General features: G+C 38.6%; 1 protein-coding gene across 6 annotated transcripts; it reads right to left on the bottom strand.

The window, feature by feature from the left end:
• Nucleotides 1–181: 181 nt before the first annotated feature.
• On the bottom strand, nt 182–17,846 carry PLEKHA3 (pleckstrin homology domain containing A3). Of its 6 annotated transcripts, none has more exons than XM_074873085.1 (10): nt 17,568–17,846; nt 13,529–13,645; nt 11,960–12,115; nt 11,145–11,281; nt 9,953–10,117; nt 8,782–8,825; nt 8,008–8,123; nt 6,211–6,330; nt 2,426–2,654; nt 182–323 (listed from the first exon to the last, which is right to left on the bottom strand). In XM_074873085.1, exons 1-9 carry the CDS (start codon nt 17,605–17,607, stop codon nt 2,464–2,466), a joined length of 1,086 nt encoding a protein of 361 aa, XP_074729186.1. In that variant the 5' UTR covers nt 17,608–17,846; the 3' UTR covers nt 182–323; nt 2,426–2,463. The 6 variants fall into 6 exon arrangements, with proteins under 6 accessions (XP_074729186.1, XP_074729188.1, XP_074729187.1 ...); XM_074873087.1 differs by lacking the exon at nt 17,568–17,846 and adding an exon at nt 13,963–14,033; XM_074873086.1 differs by lacking the exon at nt 182–323 and having other exon boundaries at nt 856–2,654.
• Between the last annotated feature and the right edge of the window lie 21 nt (nt 17,847–17,867).

A 17,867-nucleotide genomic window follows, 5' to 3' on the forward strand; every position in this document is an offset into this window, starting at 1 on the left:
CACTACACCCTATATGGATCATTTGCTAATCTCACTCCTTTATAGCTGGTCTCTGCTGAAAGTGGTTAAAAATCTGCCTCCAGGAAACTTGGCTATTGCCTCCTTTTTTTGGCAGCTACAACTGGTTTAGACTAGTTGACTCTAATTGCCTGGACCTACAAATTCTCACCTCCCATGGGTGACTAAGGGCCCATGCCCTGTCAGTTCTTCATCCCTCAAGTCAGCTGATGTACCTATAGGAACAAAGCCTGTCTTTGCACATTCCCCAGGGGGCGTGGGTGGAAATCACAAATCCCATGCAGGCAGGTCACAATTGTGGTCATCTATGGGAAAAGAGTATCAAGGTCAAAGGAGCAACTCTGCTTCCAGAATTCACCCTGGTCAGTAGAAAAAACTTGAGAGCAAATACACTTATAGCAATGCAACACTGCTTCAGGACAGCATTCATTAGTTAGCAACACTATGCATCACTATGACTCCCAGCATACTACTACTACTACTACTGAAAAAAACCCTCAGGTTCATCAGTAGTAAAGCGGGTAGTATGTTTAAAAACCTATTCCAAAAAGGCTCACTATAAAAGCAGCCTTTTTTTTTTTTTTTAATCTCCTATAAATCGATACACTATCAACCACTAGCTATCCAAATAATGCAGGAAAGCTGATAAATGGGGATGAAACAAGGACTAAAGTAAAAATAAGGATTTCAGAAGAGTTAAGTTTTGGTTCAGGACAAGATCTGGACTTTTTCAAGTGATGGAACCAGGAACATTTAGAATCAATCATAAAGATAAAAGAGTTTAAGAGTACATGGTATTTCTTCCTTAGGGAGGAAAGTAAAAAAGAATAATAAAAATGAGGTAAAAGAGGCCATTTATTTTAATCTTTAAAGCATTCAAAGAAAAAAAAAACCTCAAGAAAGCTTCTCATTCTAATTCCATTAAATGTTTAAAAATACCCCAACAAACTCAGTACAAAACACAAACATGCAGTAGTACAGTCTTGTTTAACCAACAACTAACTTGTGTACACAGACACATAATAAAATTAACACTAAAAATTCACTAGTTGGTCATCTCAGCAGAAAGTAATAGTGACAGACAGCATCTGCAGATTTAAGCATGGACTCTTCTCCACAAGTGCTGCCAAAAACTGGCTTCTGTGGCCTCTACTGAGTCTAGACATATTTACTTGTTCAAGAGGACAGCACACTGGTGTGGGAGTGTAAGCAGTTGTTCATTTAGCCTGTATCTCTCTGGCCCAACTGCACAGTACTTAAGCTAGCACACCTAACTTTAAGCAGATGAGTCACTCACATGCCTAAAAATAGGATTTAAAGTACTTACAGGCTTTGCTGAAGCACAGCTTTAATAGGTAACTTTACATGCCAACCTGCTGAGCCAGTGTTTTTGCACAAGGCTGCTAAGCAAACACTAACATTTTTTGAGACAATAGATTAAGCAGTCTCTGGATAAAAAATAAACATAAAATGAGCCCTGAACATTTTAAATTATATGCTTATTATGTTCAGGTCAAATACTGGAATTTTTAACTGTACAAGCTGACATTTGCTCTCTTTAAAGATAAAATCTATTGCCCTATAGTATCAAGTTCAGAAAAATATCCTACCACTGATATGTGTGTGAAGGCATTTGGACTTCCATTTTTCCTGGGTCCTGATGTATAAGGAAAAAATTTTTAACAAAGCTCTGTGAGCTGCTGTATAAATTCTACTATAGGGCCATACATTCTCTACTAACATTTTACATTTGGTAGCCTGAGAAAAATAACTGGACAGCCATAGTAACACTGAGATTCACTTTACCGCTAGCAGACAAGAAACCCTAGTCCTAACATTGCATTTCAATTTTTACCATTGTCTCCAGTTTTGACTTTTCAAGTGGAAAAAATTATATGCACAGAACACAAAAACCTCACAACTCTGATAAAATATTAAAACTAAATCTTCTCTAGTTGGGTTTTTTTGGTTTTTTCTTCCCCTTTTTTTGAAGATGATAATGTTCTAGAGCTTGGATTTAAAAATAATAATCAGAATACTTAATGTCTGTTAAAAAAAAAAAAAACAAAGCATAACACAGTCAAACATAAAACATTCAGTCATCACCACACTGGAACAGCAGTGGTACAAAGGAGAAAGGACAACAGAGAAAATAAAGTACTCTGACATGTCAGAAAATGAGTCAGTGAATAGAAAAATGAGAGTCAGACCCATGTAAGGTAATTACTACCTGCTCCTGCAACTGTAACCCAAACTTTGTGGAAAATGCCTAGGCATCCTATAGAGTGCACTGCAAAAGGGAAGATGGAGAAGTAGCCAAAGCAGTATTTATCACAAGAGAGTATGAAACAGGGAAAAGAAAGAGACACTCTTAAATCCTGGCCCTTAATAGTATTTAAAGTATTACCTTTGACTTCAATAATTGACAGTCTTGGCGATGCCTGTTTACCCTTCCCTTTGAAAAAGCTGAGGGAGGCCTGGGTTTTTTTGTGGGGTTTTTTTAAACACATCCATAAGATACAGTTGTGCTCTCGTCTTCAGCCTTCTCTCCATGTCTGTGCTGGTTAGAGCAGTCAGGATATGGCTATAGGTGTACCTATGTATATTGGTGCATAAATAGCCACGATGATAGTGTCCTACAAGAAAAAGGCAGCACCAGACAGGGAAACAGTTTGACTACTTTCTTACGGTACTCACTTGCCAAACAACATTCTAGATTGTTCCTCCAGACTTAACAAATATCAAAATGCTAAGTAAATTAAATTCCTAAATAACACCTTCTAATCACTACTGTATGTACACAGTGGGAAGAGCAGAGGTAAAGCGTTTTCTTTAAAATGTTTTAAAGGGCAAGCCTATCTTCTAGTAAGCTTGTTCATGTCAGTGTGTTAGACCTCCTTTGCAAAATAGTGAAGCACTGGTCCCCCCACTGTATGGGCAGAGGGATGCCTAGTTTCCGAACCTTAGTTCACTGCTTAAGTTAGCTGCTAAGGGGCCAAGTCCTTCCAAGACAGCGGATGGATGGACACACACAGTTAGTCATCTGGGGAGCTTTACAAGTGAAATTGCAATGTACAGGGTCCTCTGGTCTTCAATGTTAAACAGCAGAGAGATCTTCACGATGGCAACTGTGGCTTTGGGGACCCAGGTTCTACATCAATCCCCTTTAAGCAGTAACTTTCTCTTCTAGATCTGGAACTTGAACTCTTATGTTCAGCCCTCAAAGCAGTCAGTAAAGAAACACCCATAACAGGCAGGTTTCACATTAACTCTTTTAAAGCAGGATAATGAGGAACATCTGAAAAAAACAGTTAATTTTCAGACGCAGACATTTCCTTCATTTAGGTATTATACCCCTTTAAAAAGTTATTAACTTACACCATCAGGAAAGCTACACTACAATACTTAAAACTGATGGTGGCATAACAAGCAAAACTCATTTATAGTTTGCAAAAATAACGTTAACACAAATAGCTGTGATATCAGTTTTGAAATCAAGTAAAATTTTTTTATGCAGAAGTAAAATTTTATGATCATTAATTCTTTACAGTACAAGCTGGGAATGTGCTTTAAATGGCTTACATTTCTAATCATCTGATGTTAGAGACTTCAGAGATTTAAGCTGGTAACTAGAAGTTACCCCTTTTCACTGAAATATATGTAGCATGCTTATATTCTTTAAGTGATAAATACTATTTAGAAAATTGGTTTCAGATTGATCTCTTCAGAAGCAACTGAAATCAAAACTAGGAGTACTGATTACACAGTCTATATTGAGGTTCAGCTCCCGTTCTCCACCAGAAAGAATGATGATACAACTACGCATTCCTGATAAGCTCTGCCCTAAATTTGAAAATGAAAATGTAAGAGCATCCAAGTTGTTTTTTTTTTTTTTTAAATCTTACTACACACAGATCATTTTGAATCAGCAGGCTAAGTATCATTTTCAGAAATGACTTCTTTGCTCCAGATGCCTAAGTATGATGGCATATCATCTTCACTGATTTTACTGAAACGCATTTTAGGATTTTTGCCACAGTTTGGCACAGGTATATATAAAAAAAGGCTGATTTAACTTTAGCAGGAACATGTTACATGTACAGAAAGCCATCATTCCAGCTTTACTGACATGGAGAAACCCAAAACAGTAATTATATGCAAATTTTGTGCTTGAATCTAATCATTACAACTTTTGTCTAAACAATCCTGTCTGTGGCAGTATTTAAAATTATTATTTACTACCACATGCACTGATCAGTCTCAGAGGGGTTTTGCACAATGTGGAATCCAAACTATTTTCTCTGTAGTAGCTGAAAGCCACAAAAAGATATTTGTTAATGAGACATGTACTTAACACTGTACAAGCTAGCAGAAACCTCAGTGAAATTTCAAAAAGCAGCTCTAAGACAGCATAGGATTCAAGACAACACTCTCATTGCAATATGTAGTTTACTTCTCTGAACATTTTTTTAATACTTAGTTTTACAATTGTCATAAGTGTCATACAGAATACATAAAAGCAACATTCAGAAAAAAATGTACAAGCATGTGTGTGGCTGATATGCATATGTAAATGCTAGTTGCATGAAAACTGACAGAACTGAGCACAAATGACAGCTCTGAGCTGGTATCCACAAATAACTTTACTTGTACGAATCATTCCATTCCATTCAACCCTGACATAATGGTTTATAAATGGGTATTTTATATATGGGCAACAGCTCATATGTTTTTCCTCAACATTTGGACCTATTTTGATTTAGATAAATCAACATTCCAGAAATTTATAAGGAAAGCTTCCACTCCATTTCCATCTGTCCTCTCCAGCCTGCTTCAAAAACACCAAATTATTATTATACACAAAAGGAAGACTAGTTAAACCAAATTAAAGAAGATTTGATTATAAAAACAGATTTTGGTATGTGCTTGAGTGCAAAAAACCCTGTACATTTATTTAGCAATTGTGTAAATCAAAACCAGTAAATGGCTTGCTTAAAGTGCTCTATAGCTAAGACTTTATAGACCAAGTTTATCCCTAAATGAATACCAAAAAAAACCCCAAAAGCTTACAATGCTAACACTAACAACCTTATGGACCAAGGTGCTAGCAGGCACTGTTATACTATATTACTTATTAATTATTAACAGAGTCAGACTCCGATCTCACTTACAGTTAATGCAAATTTACACTGATGTAACTGAGAACAGAATCCATCTTCTGGTATATACCATCCTCAAATGATATAAAGGAGTCGCAAAAACAGAAGCTCCCTTTTGTATAAATATGTCATAAATAAAATATGTATAGATACAAATATTCATTACAACAGCAGCTTTATGGTCTAATGTTTCAGCTTTTGCTTCTATAATACTTTGCTAAAAACACATCTTAAGTGAGCAGAGTAATCTAACGGTGCTGCATTAGCTACTTGTGATGCTACACGCCCCAGAAACAATTTATGCACGTTTTGAAGCCTTTAGTAGATCTTTAGATCTTTAGTAGTGAAAGTAGGTAGAAATTTTTGATGCAAAAAAGAATAAATAAATAAAAATTATTAAATATCCAATGTTTGGTACAAATGCTTCATATTAAGTTATTTTTATACATTTGTTTAGAAAAATACACTACATATTTCTACTTTCATTGGCTAAAAATAAGGACCGGATTATGTATATCCTTGTGTTTTTAAAGAAGGCAATGTCAGATACCGTCAAGCTGCTAGAGTAGACCCATTAGTGCCCGTTCCCATAGCCCTTACACAGGCAAAAAAGCCATTGCAGGGCTAATCACAGTTCCTGGCGGATGACCTGGTACAAATGACCAAGAGGCCCATGGCACAAGTTGCATCTTCTCAAAAAAAAAGAAACTTTTTTGCTGAAGTTTATAACCTGCAGGTTTACTAATGTATCAGTCAGACCTTCACACTTTTTAAAAAGAGCTACATTTACAAATGTGGATGCTTATCTGTTAAGCCATCATTTGTTCCAAAAAATGCACATTCAAACTGTGAAATATTAGGAAAATACTCTTGCAAATAAACTATATAAAGATAAAATACACTTCAAAGATAGTTTTTATGTTATTCTATAAAGTGCAGAGAAATCCTTCTAAAAAGGGAAATGACTACTTCCTATAACAACAGTATAATTACAGCAGCTTTTGCATAGCATTATTTATAGAAAATGGAATACTTTCAGTTTCTTCAGGAAGAAAAGGACGAATGACTCTCTTCCAGTTCAGATCTTTCCTTTGATACTGATCTATTTTCTTCAGGAATGGTTGATGATACCAGGTCTCCATTGACAGCAGTTCTAGAAGAGTGAGCAGATCCTATGAAGATATCAAGAAGTATTTAATTTTCAACCCCAAAAAAACCTCATCCAATCTGTCAGTTATTCTATTTGGTAACTATTTCCTATACATAAGCAATCAGAAGCATAATTACTCTGGACTTTTCCTGAAAAGATTTCAATCAATACCATGCCCAAGGATGATGGATATGAAGAATGTTCAGCTAGTATAAATGAAGTAAATTTTTTGTTTTATACACAATGATTTTTACATTATGAAGGATAGTAATCTGTGAGGTGCAGACATATTATGTATGAGGAACACATGAACTTTTTTTTTTTTAAGAACAGATGCATCAATAAACATTTAATTAAAACATTTTCTATTATTAAAATGAGATGGATGACTTACTGCAAGTTGGGTATTGCTAGGCTACCTGACAGGAAAGAGGAAGATCTAAGATAACTGGAAGGTAGCAGAGGGAGCTTCTGACACAATAAAAGAAAACAAAAAACCAGGGTAACTGAGCTAGAAACTAGAGCTACATAGTAAGGAACCAAAAAAAGCCTGGTATTAGCAGAAACACACAGGACAAAGACTCTTCTCAGCAGTCCTGAAAAGAGTCAGACTGGGTAACCAACACCAAAAAGTCCAGATATTAACAACAAAAGCCTTGCGTTACAGGAAGCTAGTGCCCTCATTAGCATTAAGACACAGAATAGGATTTAAACTGAGTTTAATAGCTTGGGATACATGCTGACATACCCTGTACTGGTGGCACGAGTGAGGTGAAAGAGGTGGTCACCCTGCAACATATGAGCATCAGAGAACCAAGAACACGATGCAGAGGTGTGAATACTTGGTTCATGATAGAATGTAAAATCATTAGTACCTCTCTGTGCTCACATAGGGTTTCAGCAATGCACAGGCCTCAGGCTTTTTCAATCCAAGCGAGGCGCTAGGCACTCCAGAAGGCAGCGAGACTAAACCAGAACTAGTCAGGAAGAACTAGTCAAGCTAAAATCTCCCTGAGAGGAGTTAGGATGGAGTCAAAATGACATCAACATTCAAAAGGAAAAACCACAGAGAACTGGCTACTTACTCAGTAGGCCCATCTAATCAGGAGGGAATAATATTCTGATCGTGACATCATTTCATAATTTTTTGGGTTGTTTTTATTTATTATTGGCAAGGCCGCACTCTTTCAGAACAGTGCTGTTCTCTGCAAAAGGCAAGCAGCCACCAAAACGAACCATCTTTCTGCAGTACACTGGGTGGAAATTACCCCTTGTCACTCACAGGGGTCACAGAAAGGAGAATTTGTTTTGTGACAACAAGCAGGTGGGAAACAATATTCCACACCACTTACCAGAACATCGTTCATGTAAGATTTTATTAGTACAAACATCCCTTTTCTGGTTATGTCTCTATTTTCTCTTGCCAGGAGTCCCACTGATTTCAATACAACCACTCCAACTCTAAGACCCTTTTCAATGACTGAAAGCCAGAAAAAGTCAGCCACATAACAAACTACACAAGTACTGTGATTTATAATAAAGGAATCTAACAACCAAAACTTTTCATTGAAAAGAAAACTTTTTCCTCAGGGTGATATCGGCACTAGAACAGCTGCTCTAAATAGAGTAATAAATTGTATGAAAAGATACAAAAGAAAACCACCCCTCTGCCAAACTTACTCTGAGAATCTTCCAAGGGAGTGTCACTGTAAGATTCTGTATCTGAGTATGTTCTTCTGCGCCGCTGTGAAAATCGGTGAAGGGATGAAATCGGTTCTTTTACAGAGTGATTATTCCTACAAAAGCAGCGAGATCTGTAACAACTCACACAAACTTAATATACTTTAAATTTAAAATAATTTTGGTGCTTAGATTAAACTGTTAGCATCAATGTTTTTCACTATACTAAACCAAAAGTGGTACAACAAAAATGGTCGACAGAACATTCTTAATTTTCACAATTATAAAGCCTGGAAATGGAAATAAAAATGTTTTATAATATATAATACAATACAATATAATCTTTGCATGCAGAAGAAAATAACTCGAGAATCTGAAATACTGACCCAGAAAGAATGTTAGCTTTTCAAGCTCTATGTGTAATTTCAGGAACTTGTCAGAATAAGTCATCTGCATAAAGTTTCTAACATGAAGAAATTTTTTATACTGTATTAGAGACAGCAACAGCATTATTTGCCACCAACAGTGATAATCTGCCCCCTTAGTTTTCAAAATTAGATCAATTTATGCTGTTTAATTTTTCTTCCTCAAGTAAACATTTGATTTTAATGCTAGCAGGTACCAGGAGGTTTTTTGAGACATAATCCATTAGGGATATGGTGTAGTTGGGAACTGTCAATGTTAGGTTAATGGTTGGACTAGATGATCTTTAAGGTCTTTTCCAACCTAGATGATTCTGTGATAAGAAAAAAGCTTAATGAAATTGAAAATTACCTTTCTGAATAGCAAGGACCAGGGTGGCTAATGGAACGCTTCATCTAAGGGAAAAAAAAATCCAAACAACAAACCACACCAAAAATGTCACAAGATACTTATAAGAATAATATGCATACCTACATTAATTTTTACTTTATTTACAGTCTCTACAAAGAGAGAGGGCAATCTTTCTAATTAAAAGCAATCATTCTTAGTTAAAAATCTTATTTAACTATTTGAAAACAGATGGATTGTCATCAATATTAAGTTAGAAAGCATTCACCCAGGAAGGAGTTTACTAAAAAAACTACCTAGTTTATATGGAATTCATTCTCTCTTGCTTCAAAGTTACTCACAGAGCCATTTGTTAATTGCTATGATATATAGAAATATCAAGACATTTTTCCTCTACCAAATGCCAGCTTAAATTCCCTATTACACGATAAAGCCAAATCATGCCTCTTGATTCCTTGTGGTTTTCCTGATATCACTGATATCAAATCTCTATGATGAAACTTATTAAACCAATAATGATCAGCTTTGAAGTAAACTGATTGAAGAGAGATGAGATCCAAGTGCAAAGAGATTCCCACAACACAGTTCATCTTGGAATCTATACATATGATTGCCAAGACATTTAAGCTGATTCCACATACACTGTCCTTCTAAGGGAAATAATCAGTAATCTCTTTACCATTATTCACCTTTTTGTTAAATAAGGGCATATTAGATTAATACAAACAGTTTGAACTGTTTGTAACTAACCAAAAGATATGCTATCTTGCTGAAATGCTTCAAGTCACAAGTCACTTATCTGTTTAAACAGGAGGCAAGGTTATGAAATTTTTAAGATCAGTGCACAGTTAGCATTCTATAAAAACAAAGAAACAGTTGAACTGAGGAAAAGTCAAACCTCATTCATTTAAGAAATACCTCATTACAGGGTCTTGACATGTACAATAAATTACTCTGATTCTGTAAAGGCTAGCAAACAAACACTGGGAACGGAAAATCATTGATTTATATTCAGGACCAGTAGTACTCATAATAGAGTAGGACTCATAATAGAGTCAAGATTTCAACTGCTCAAATCATAACACATAGCAATAGCATATTCTTCTACCATTCTTTTCGCCATCCAACTAACAATATGACACTTAGAAAAAAATAGTATTTTAAATGTCTAAACCATTTGGACAGGTGATGGTGACACAGGAGAAACTAAGGGATCAGGGTGAGGCAGCTGGAACATTTCTGGCTTAAACTTGGCATTAGCAATCTTCACACATTCTTCAAGTGTTGTGATAAATGTATTACATGTGGCACTAAGCAAGGAAGAGGCTTCATTCATGTTCTGAAAATAAATGAAAGCACAAGCATAAGCAAGGAAAAACACCTCTCAGGGTCGGGGTTTTTTTCAGATGCAAATACAACTCTCCACCACCACCACTCCCACACACACTAATTTCCCTCATTACCACTAGGAACTTCCATTTCCCATTTCATTTAATCAAATGTGCTCCTTCCAATGAGGTTAATTTAGGCAAACAAATATGACAGCATTGTAGTTTCTTTCTGCATTGTAACTTCTTCCTGACATCTGAATTTCTTTAACGTATCAGCCAACAACGCCGTAACGTTTACTGCAAAGCTTTGCTCAGAGTGACTAACTGGTATCAGAAGATCACTCAGTTAAACAGATGAATTGCAGCAGAATGTGCAAACAGCTTGATCACTCCTGTGCAAGGAGCCTGCAAGCCTCAGTTGCACCTTGCTGTAAATGGACAACAGTTTGCTGTGTTGTGACTAAGTGTCAACCCCTTCCTTTGCCCTGACTAGACAACGATATTGTCCACATGCTGGCTCAAGAGTGTAAAGAATTATGCCATTCATTATTTCCAGTACTAACTTTCATTCAAAAGCAGAAATACTAGAATAATTTTACTTGTGCATATTCAGAGAGTCTTATCTACACTGCAAGTTTCCAGTATCTGTAACACTAGCCTTTCAGTGATTACAAAGTGGAATACCCTTCTACACAAGGAAGTAAAGAATGGACAAACAAGACTGTTTCAACTACTGGGCTGATAACAGAGATGCAAAACAAGACAAATTATTGCATAACCCATACAGCAGCTCTTTTAAGCAAACGACTCAATAACACAATTGCTTCCTAATGCATGTTGGAATTACAGTTAAATCATCCAGGTACTTTACACACATATAATCACTGTCAGTATTATATATGCACAAGCACTCAAAAAATTGACCTTAGGTTAAATCTCCCAACATTAGGAGATGAAAAAGGCATACGATGTCAATAGAAACTCGAGGTGTATGATATAATTAGGTTCTCCAATGGCATTCTACAAATTCCGTACCTCAATGCTGGGAGGAGATCGAGTCTCATCATGGTGAACAAATTCTTGTATTGTATGAACTTGCTGCATTAGAAGATCACAGTAGAGACGAAGCTCGGACATTTTGGTTTTAAGAGATTCATTGGTCTCATTTATTTCTGTAAAAAAATAAAGGAAATATCAATTTATTGCATACAATGTATGCACACATTTTAATTTTTAAGCACTTTTCATTTAAATTTACATATCAATTTAAAAATTCACTTAAACTTTTACTTAATTTTGAGGAAAATTGGATTCTGCAATGAGTTAAGAACTGTACTTGAAGCAGACAATAGTTTGTACTTTTGGATAACTGACACTAATCTAATGTTCATTAAGATGCACATTACTAGGAAAGATAAAGTTGAAATCTTTCTTAGCTGCAGTGTAATGTAGACAAAATTTAGTGGATGAAATTTACACCCACCAGAATGGCTGGAAATGGTTACTTTAAGTCATCCCAGAAAAATTATAGAAAAAACACTAGTAACTATAAAGAACCAAAACAGCAGAAATTAAATGGCTTCTCAACAGCTATAAACAGTATATGTTTGTTCTTGTAATGACCAGAAGTTGCTGGTATTTCAGCTTCTTAAGATAGAAAAGGTCAACGGAAGTGACCTCTAATTCAAACATCAAGGGAGAATCTACCATATAGATGACTAGAAATAATTACAATTCATATTTAAAGACAATAATGCTGACTTTCTACCACAATATTTGTACTATCGTTACCTGAAAACAAACATTTGAGAGAGTGGTAAGATTGTATATGCTCTAGGTAGCACACATACCTTTTTCTTTTTTTGTTCTGGTATCTGCTAAACAGGCTTTTGCACTTCCCAGTGCTACCAGCCACCTTTGCCTTTCAGCTGCATTAACTGCTTTCATATAGAAATGCTGTTCCCCTGGGATGATTAGCTCCATTCTTGTGTTGTCTGTTGCATGAACTTACAATAGAGGAGAAAAAAAAAAATATTAAAAAAAAAAACAAACCTCAAGTCAGTAACAATTATTTAATACTGATCAAAGTATTTTAAAATGTTTATTACAATCCCATAGTAATACAGTAAATCACAATGTACCACTGCTAAACAATGAAGAGCCCAAAGCCGCTTAACCCTTCTCCCCAGCATGCCTTCAAGTCAACAGGTAGGAACATGAGACACCGAACAGTGGCCAGACTCAAGTACAATGGGGTTCCCTTTCTGCATTTACAATATACTGCATATGTATCTGTAATAACTGTTGTATTCCAAACGTGGCAAACTGAAGAGTTTTGTTGCAAGGACAAGTATTTACGGAGAACTAGACAAAAACTGAAATAATCTCCCTTCTAGATGAAAACTGGCTTCAGGTCGCAGAGTCCTAGAACCAAGAACTGAGGTGGACTCTGTTTACAGTCTACTATATTCAGCACTACATCTTTAATTGAATACTCAGCTGAGTTTCATGTTATCAACCACAATTCCTCCAGATCCACTCCCCACAAGCCACAGATGCAGGTGACTGCACCAAATCCAGACTTCAACTGTTATCTTTTCTTCACCAAAAGAACAAGATGACAAGCAAAATGAACAACTGGTAAGGCCAAAAAATGGTATCTTCCACTTTACATCACTGATTTCATCTACAGCAACGAAACGGTAACAAAAAGGAGTTACCACATGAAAAATAGTTGGTGGCCCACTTTTTAATATACAAGTGCCCACATCACAAGCCCAGTCATCTGCGGCTATCTGGAAAGAGGTCAAGAGTTCAAAGCAATGGAGAGTTATAGACAGTGCCTTGCCATTAGCCAAGGAGGCTGACGCACAGCTTAGAATACACTAAAGGCTAAACTCACAGTCCAACATAAACAGTTCACTTCTAACTCTAATACATCCATCACCTTTGCACATGGGCAGCTGCTAACAGTGACAAAAGTAAAAACGACTCAGGAAAACATCTCTGGTTTATAAGAACCTCCCCTTTTGGGTCACTGCTGCTGCTCTTCTAAAAAACTAGCATTCATGATTCAGTCTCTTATCCTTGGTCATAAGAGGGAAAAGCAGTAGAACTAAATAACTAGCCAAGGCAACTTCAAGCATAAGCCACATGCACACAACTATTTACAACAAAAAGGAATATATGGTGGGTTCTAAATCTCAAAGCAGAGCTCTAACTGTCAAAAACATTTTTCCTTTGTCACCACTTAATAATTCACATTCATTATCATTTGTGAACTATGAAGCAGTCACATTGGACTACAGATAAAGAAAAACAGAGGAGGAAAATCTTATGATGCAAAATATATGTTGGGTGATCTTTCCTGTTTCTCTGGCAGCTAAAATTTCCTCAAGCAGAAATCTATTAATTCTTACCTTTTATTTCACATACAGCCATCTTTATACTTCCTTTGCTGCCTTTGCAAACATCATCCTGTGAATCATAGTATGACAATATCCCATTGTCTAAAACAAACCACCGAGGCTGCCAACCTAGTGGGATCAAAAACATGAAAAGGAAAGTTTAGTCTAATTACTAAATTGCAAATCAAATTCAGCTCTTCGGCTGTTAAAACTTTTATAAAAATGCAAACATTAAACTATTCTCATAATGCACCTGGAAGTAAGGAATCTGCACGGTCTGAAGACCAGAGCTGCTCTATAACCAGACTAGTAGTACATGGATATTTCACTCCCATCCTTTTTGGATGCAAGATCAGCAGTATTTCAATTTTCACTATATTCCATTCTAGAGCAAAATTAATTTAACCACTAAGGAATCCTATTTTGAAGGTTGATAAATTACATACCTCTGAAGAATCCTTCTCATTCAAGTATATTTTTCAGGTAGGCTTTCTTAAGATTGTAGGATCTTATTTATAAGATACAAATAAATGACTGATGTCACCAACTACTATGCTATGGTCTTCTCTGCCTACTGTATTTCAGTGAAAACTTATTTCACACTTAACTACTGACACACCATTTTCTCTGACAATAACCCAGCTCCACCACTCAACAACTTAATGTGAGGCATGGTGCAGGGAACTGAGACATGGCTTATACTCCTAGGTCCATTTGTGAGGATAGCATACACCAGCTTCTCTACTAAGGTTCTCACCAGCTTTCCATTAGCAAAATTATATTATGATCTCTTACTTCACTACATCTCCAAAACAGAGCAGCATTACACCACGTAGTAAGTTATTGTCATGGGCCTCTTGGATTAAAGTATATTAGCATTCCTCCCCCTCCTCCCCCCTTTTTTCCTTTTTCTTTTTTTTTTAACAGCTATTTCATAAAACTCAACACTCACTGAAATAGGTGCCCTAATTTCTAATACTACTAAATGCAAACGGTTTTGCCTAGTAAATCACCTTTGTTTCTAAAAACAACGTAGACCTAAAATATTCCAGTAGAGCATCACAATTACACTGGCCCATTACAGTCTGGGTCTGCTGTACAATATGAGATTATCCCTCTCTTTTACAACTTGACACCAAACTTTAACTTCCTGCTTGGCTTAGGGTTTGGAATGGCAATAACTGTGTGGCTGAGAACTCAACATATTTGGTGATACGACGGTGTGGCCCATGGTGCTTACCAACTGCCATTCCAACAGAGCAAGCCACAGCCATCCAGCAGCAGTGTCTAATAACACAGGAGGCGTCATCAGGCACCAGACTCTTGAAAATCAGCTAATGACGTCACACTACTCACATTAAATCATTAAAAGTTTTAATACTAATTCAAGAAGTATAAGACCAAGCCCCATTACATCATGTTACAATACCATGATAAGGAAATAATAACATGTAACTATTCTTTTAATTTATTAGCTATACTGGTAAGCATCTGTATCTTTCAAAATGCAGAGTGGTAACCAATAAGCAGATCCACAGATATAAAAACAAGATAAAAAACAAAAATACAAACATTGAGGGATCCCAAGTCCCACAAGAAATATTTTAAATTGTATGTATGCATCACCACTTACACTCAAAGAATAAGCAAACAATCATGAAATGACTGTACTGAAGACTCTGTTCTGTAATATGCAAACCAGAAATGCACTGATGGTTTTTTTCCTGCTACACTGTGTTGTAAAACATTGACTCTGTGCTGCCCTTATCTCCTAAGTGCATGCACAGCTGTCTCAGCAGCCCAATTCTGATAAAAAGGGACCATAAATGGATGATTATTCCAGCCTCACATTATGCTGGTATCGGAAAAAACAGAAGGAAAGGACTTAAAAGACTCCAAGTGCCTCACAGAAGCAAGCTAAAGAACAAAAACAGCTCTTCTGGTTTGAAATTGGGCAGAGCGCCCTCTGTTTGTTAAATATTTTGTCAAATCTGTACTCACAAATTTTTAGATGCATACATATTATTTGAGGGGAAAAAAATAAAGCTGTATTTCTGATTTGCTTTTAATGAAGGAGGAAATGAAATGTTTTCCACAATGCTTCAGCAACAATAACAAGCTCCTTCGCTGCTTAGCTTCTACGGTTAATGACAAGTACTACAGCCTATTTCTGGCTACAAAAATAGATAGTAGAGTAACAAGAAAGTTGGTAATAAAATTTAGAAATTTCACTAATATGATTAGATTTTTAAATTTGCTGCTTTTCTATATTCTGAAACTGTAGGGAATTCCTGACACACTAATTTTGAAGTGCATGAGCAGATGCTCTCAGTTGGCCAGCACATAGGGAAGGAAGGGTTCTGCAGTTTGCTATTTTAGAGGGCTACTGACTTTTAGCAGAAGTTAGCTGCATGTTGATGTAACAGTCTATTGTGTGTACAGCATTCACAGTTACTGTTAAATATTTACTCATTAAATAACAGACTTCAAATGGGAAGTTTACATCAAACACCACAAGGGCTCATTACCTGTGACCTTTTTACCTTTTGCTACATTAACATTTTTGGTCACATAAGTGAAAGTGACAATTTCCACTCTATTTTTAAAAGAAACTTGTACTCGTTATTTCTTTCATAACCACAATTTTTCCTATATGTGTTTTCTCCACGTTTATTGTGAAGAAATGACAAACGTATCATCAAATACCTATTCAATTACAGTAAAACTGTTCTCTTTCTCTGGAAGACCAGTATACACGGACACACATTTGCTCTGAAAAATGCAAGCTTATGCTCTGTTCAATTCAGCAAGTGCACACAATCCTTGCAATGCGGTCCACATTTTATAAACCCTCAGAATTGAGTTTCACACCACTCCACACTCAAAATCTGAATATGCTGAAGCAGAACAGCACACGTGAAGTGCTGAAGAACGAGAGGGCAAAAAAGATATTGCCACAGTAGTCAAACACGAGGCCTGATTAAGCATGGTATATGATCCAACACTGATCTGCTCTAGAGGGACAATTAGTCCTATTACAGTCTCAGAAGCGAAATCTGTTTCACCTTGACAGTACCATCTATCCATTGCTATCTCCAGAGGGAGACGGTATCTATTACAACAGTGGATGATGCAAACAAAACCAGAGCTTTGATAACAATGCAGGCATTTGGTGCATTTCTGTCTGCAGCACTTCTAAAAAAACATTTTGTGAAACTTCACCCAGAACCAAATTTTTCTGTACGTTTTTCAGATTAGGATAAAGGAGCACCAGACTCAAAAAAACCTACCATCCAAAAGCAAACTAAAAGTGAATTCCGACTTCTACATTTATAACTGAAGATTTAAAGACACTATCCTAAACGCTTCCTCAACTGCAAGCAAGGATACCTTCCAAGTTTGTACGCTGCAAATTAAGATTACTTCTGGGAGGAAGCGGAGGTGGAGGGGAAAACCCCACAGTCGGGCCGTTAGAGCAAGACGCTCCAGGCGGCGTTTCCCCGCCGCCTGCCCTGTCAAGCGTCCCCTGAGGAACCCGGCAGGGCGCAACCCCGGTCCCGAGGGGCCCTCGGCCACCCAGTCCCCGGGGGGGGACCCCGGCGGCCGGGCGCACGGCGGCCGCGCCGGTGCCCGCCGGGCTGTGAGGGCGGCGCCGCGGGGCCGGGCGCGGCTGCGGGGCCGAGCCGCCCCCCCCCCCCGCCACACACGCGGAAGCGGGCGGGGAGCCCGCCGTCACGCGCCGGCACCCGGCGTCCTGCCGCGCCGGCCGCCTCAGGGGCGCCGGCAGCCCCCGCCGCCCGCGGCGCGACGCCCGGCCGCTCCCCGCCGGCTGGGCTCCGGGCGCGAACGGCCGACAGCTTCTCAACCAAACGCGTTAACAACAGATCCCTCCCGCCCGCCCGCCCGCGGGACGCCGGCACCCCCCGACGCAGCAGCGGCGGCAGCAGCGCCACACAGACGGAGGCCAAGCCCCCGCCCCCCGGCGCCGCAGGCCCCGGCCGCCCCAACCCCGACCGCCGCTGCCCCCCAGGCCCCTGCCCCCGCCGCCTACCCGCCAGGTAGTTGGTCCACTTGTAGAGGACCCCCTCCATCGCTCAGAGCCCGACGCCGGGCCGCATCCTCCTGCTCCGCCGCGGGGAAAGGGCGGCCGCCGCCGCGAGGGTGGGCGCTCACCTCCCGTCCCCGCCGCTACTACTCCCTGCGCGCGCGGAGGCGGAGCCGCTCAGCTCAGGCGCGGCGGCAGCGGCGGCCCGCGGCGGCCCCGGCGGCGCCACCCGCCCCGCGGGGCGCTCCGCGTCTCCCATCCGCGCCCGGCCGCGCCCCCCGGCACCCTCGTCCCCTCCCCCGCGGC

Source organism: Strix uralensis, chromosome 6 (genome assembly GCF_047716275.1).
Source record: "Strix uralensis isolate ZFMK-TIS-50842 chromosome 6, bStrUra1, whole genome shotgun sequence".
Taxonomy (NCBI): Eukaryota; Metazoa; Chordata; class Aves; order Strigiformes; family Strigidae; genus Strix; species Strix uralensis.

Coding starts and splice junctions, on each gene's coding strand:
- PLEKHA3 (XM_074873085.1), bottom strand. CDS start 17,607: ATGGAGGGGGTCCTCTACAAGTGGACCAACTACCTGGCGG. Junction 11,282..11,959: donor CAGAACAAAAAAAGAAAAAG/GTATGTGTGCTA, acceptor ATTTTTTTACAG/AAATAAATGAGACCAATGAA. Junction 10,118..11,144: donor GATCTCCTCCCAGCATTGAG/GTACGGAATTTG, acceptor ATTTATTTTCAG/AACATGAATGAAGCCTCTTC.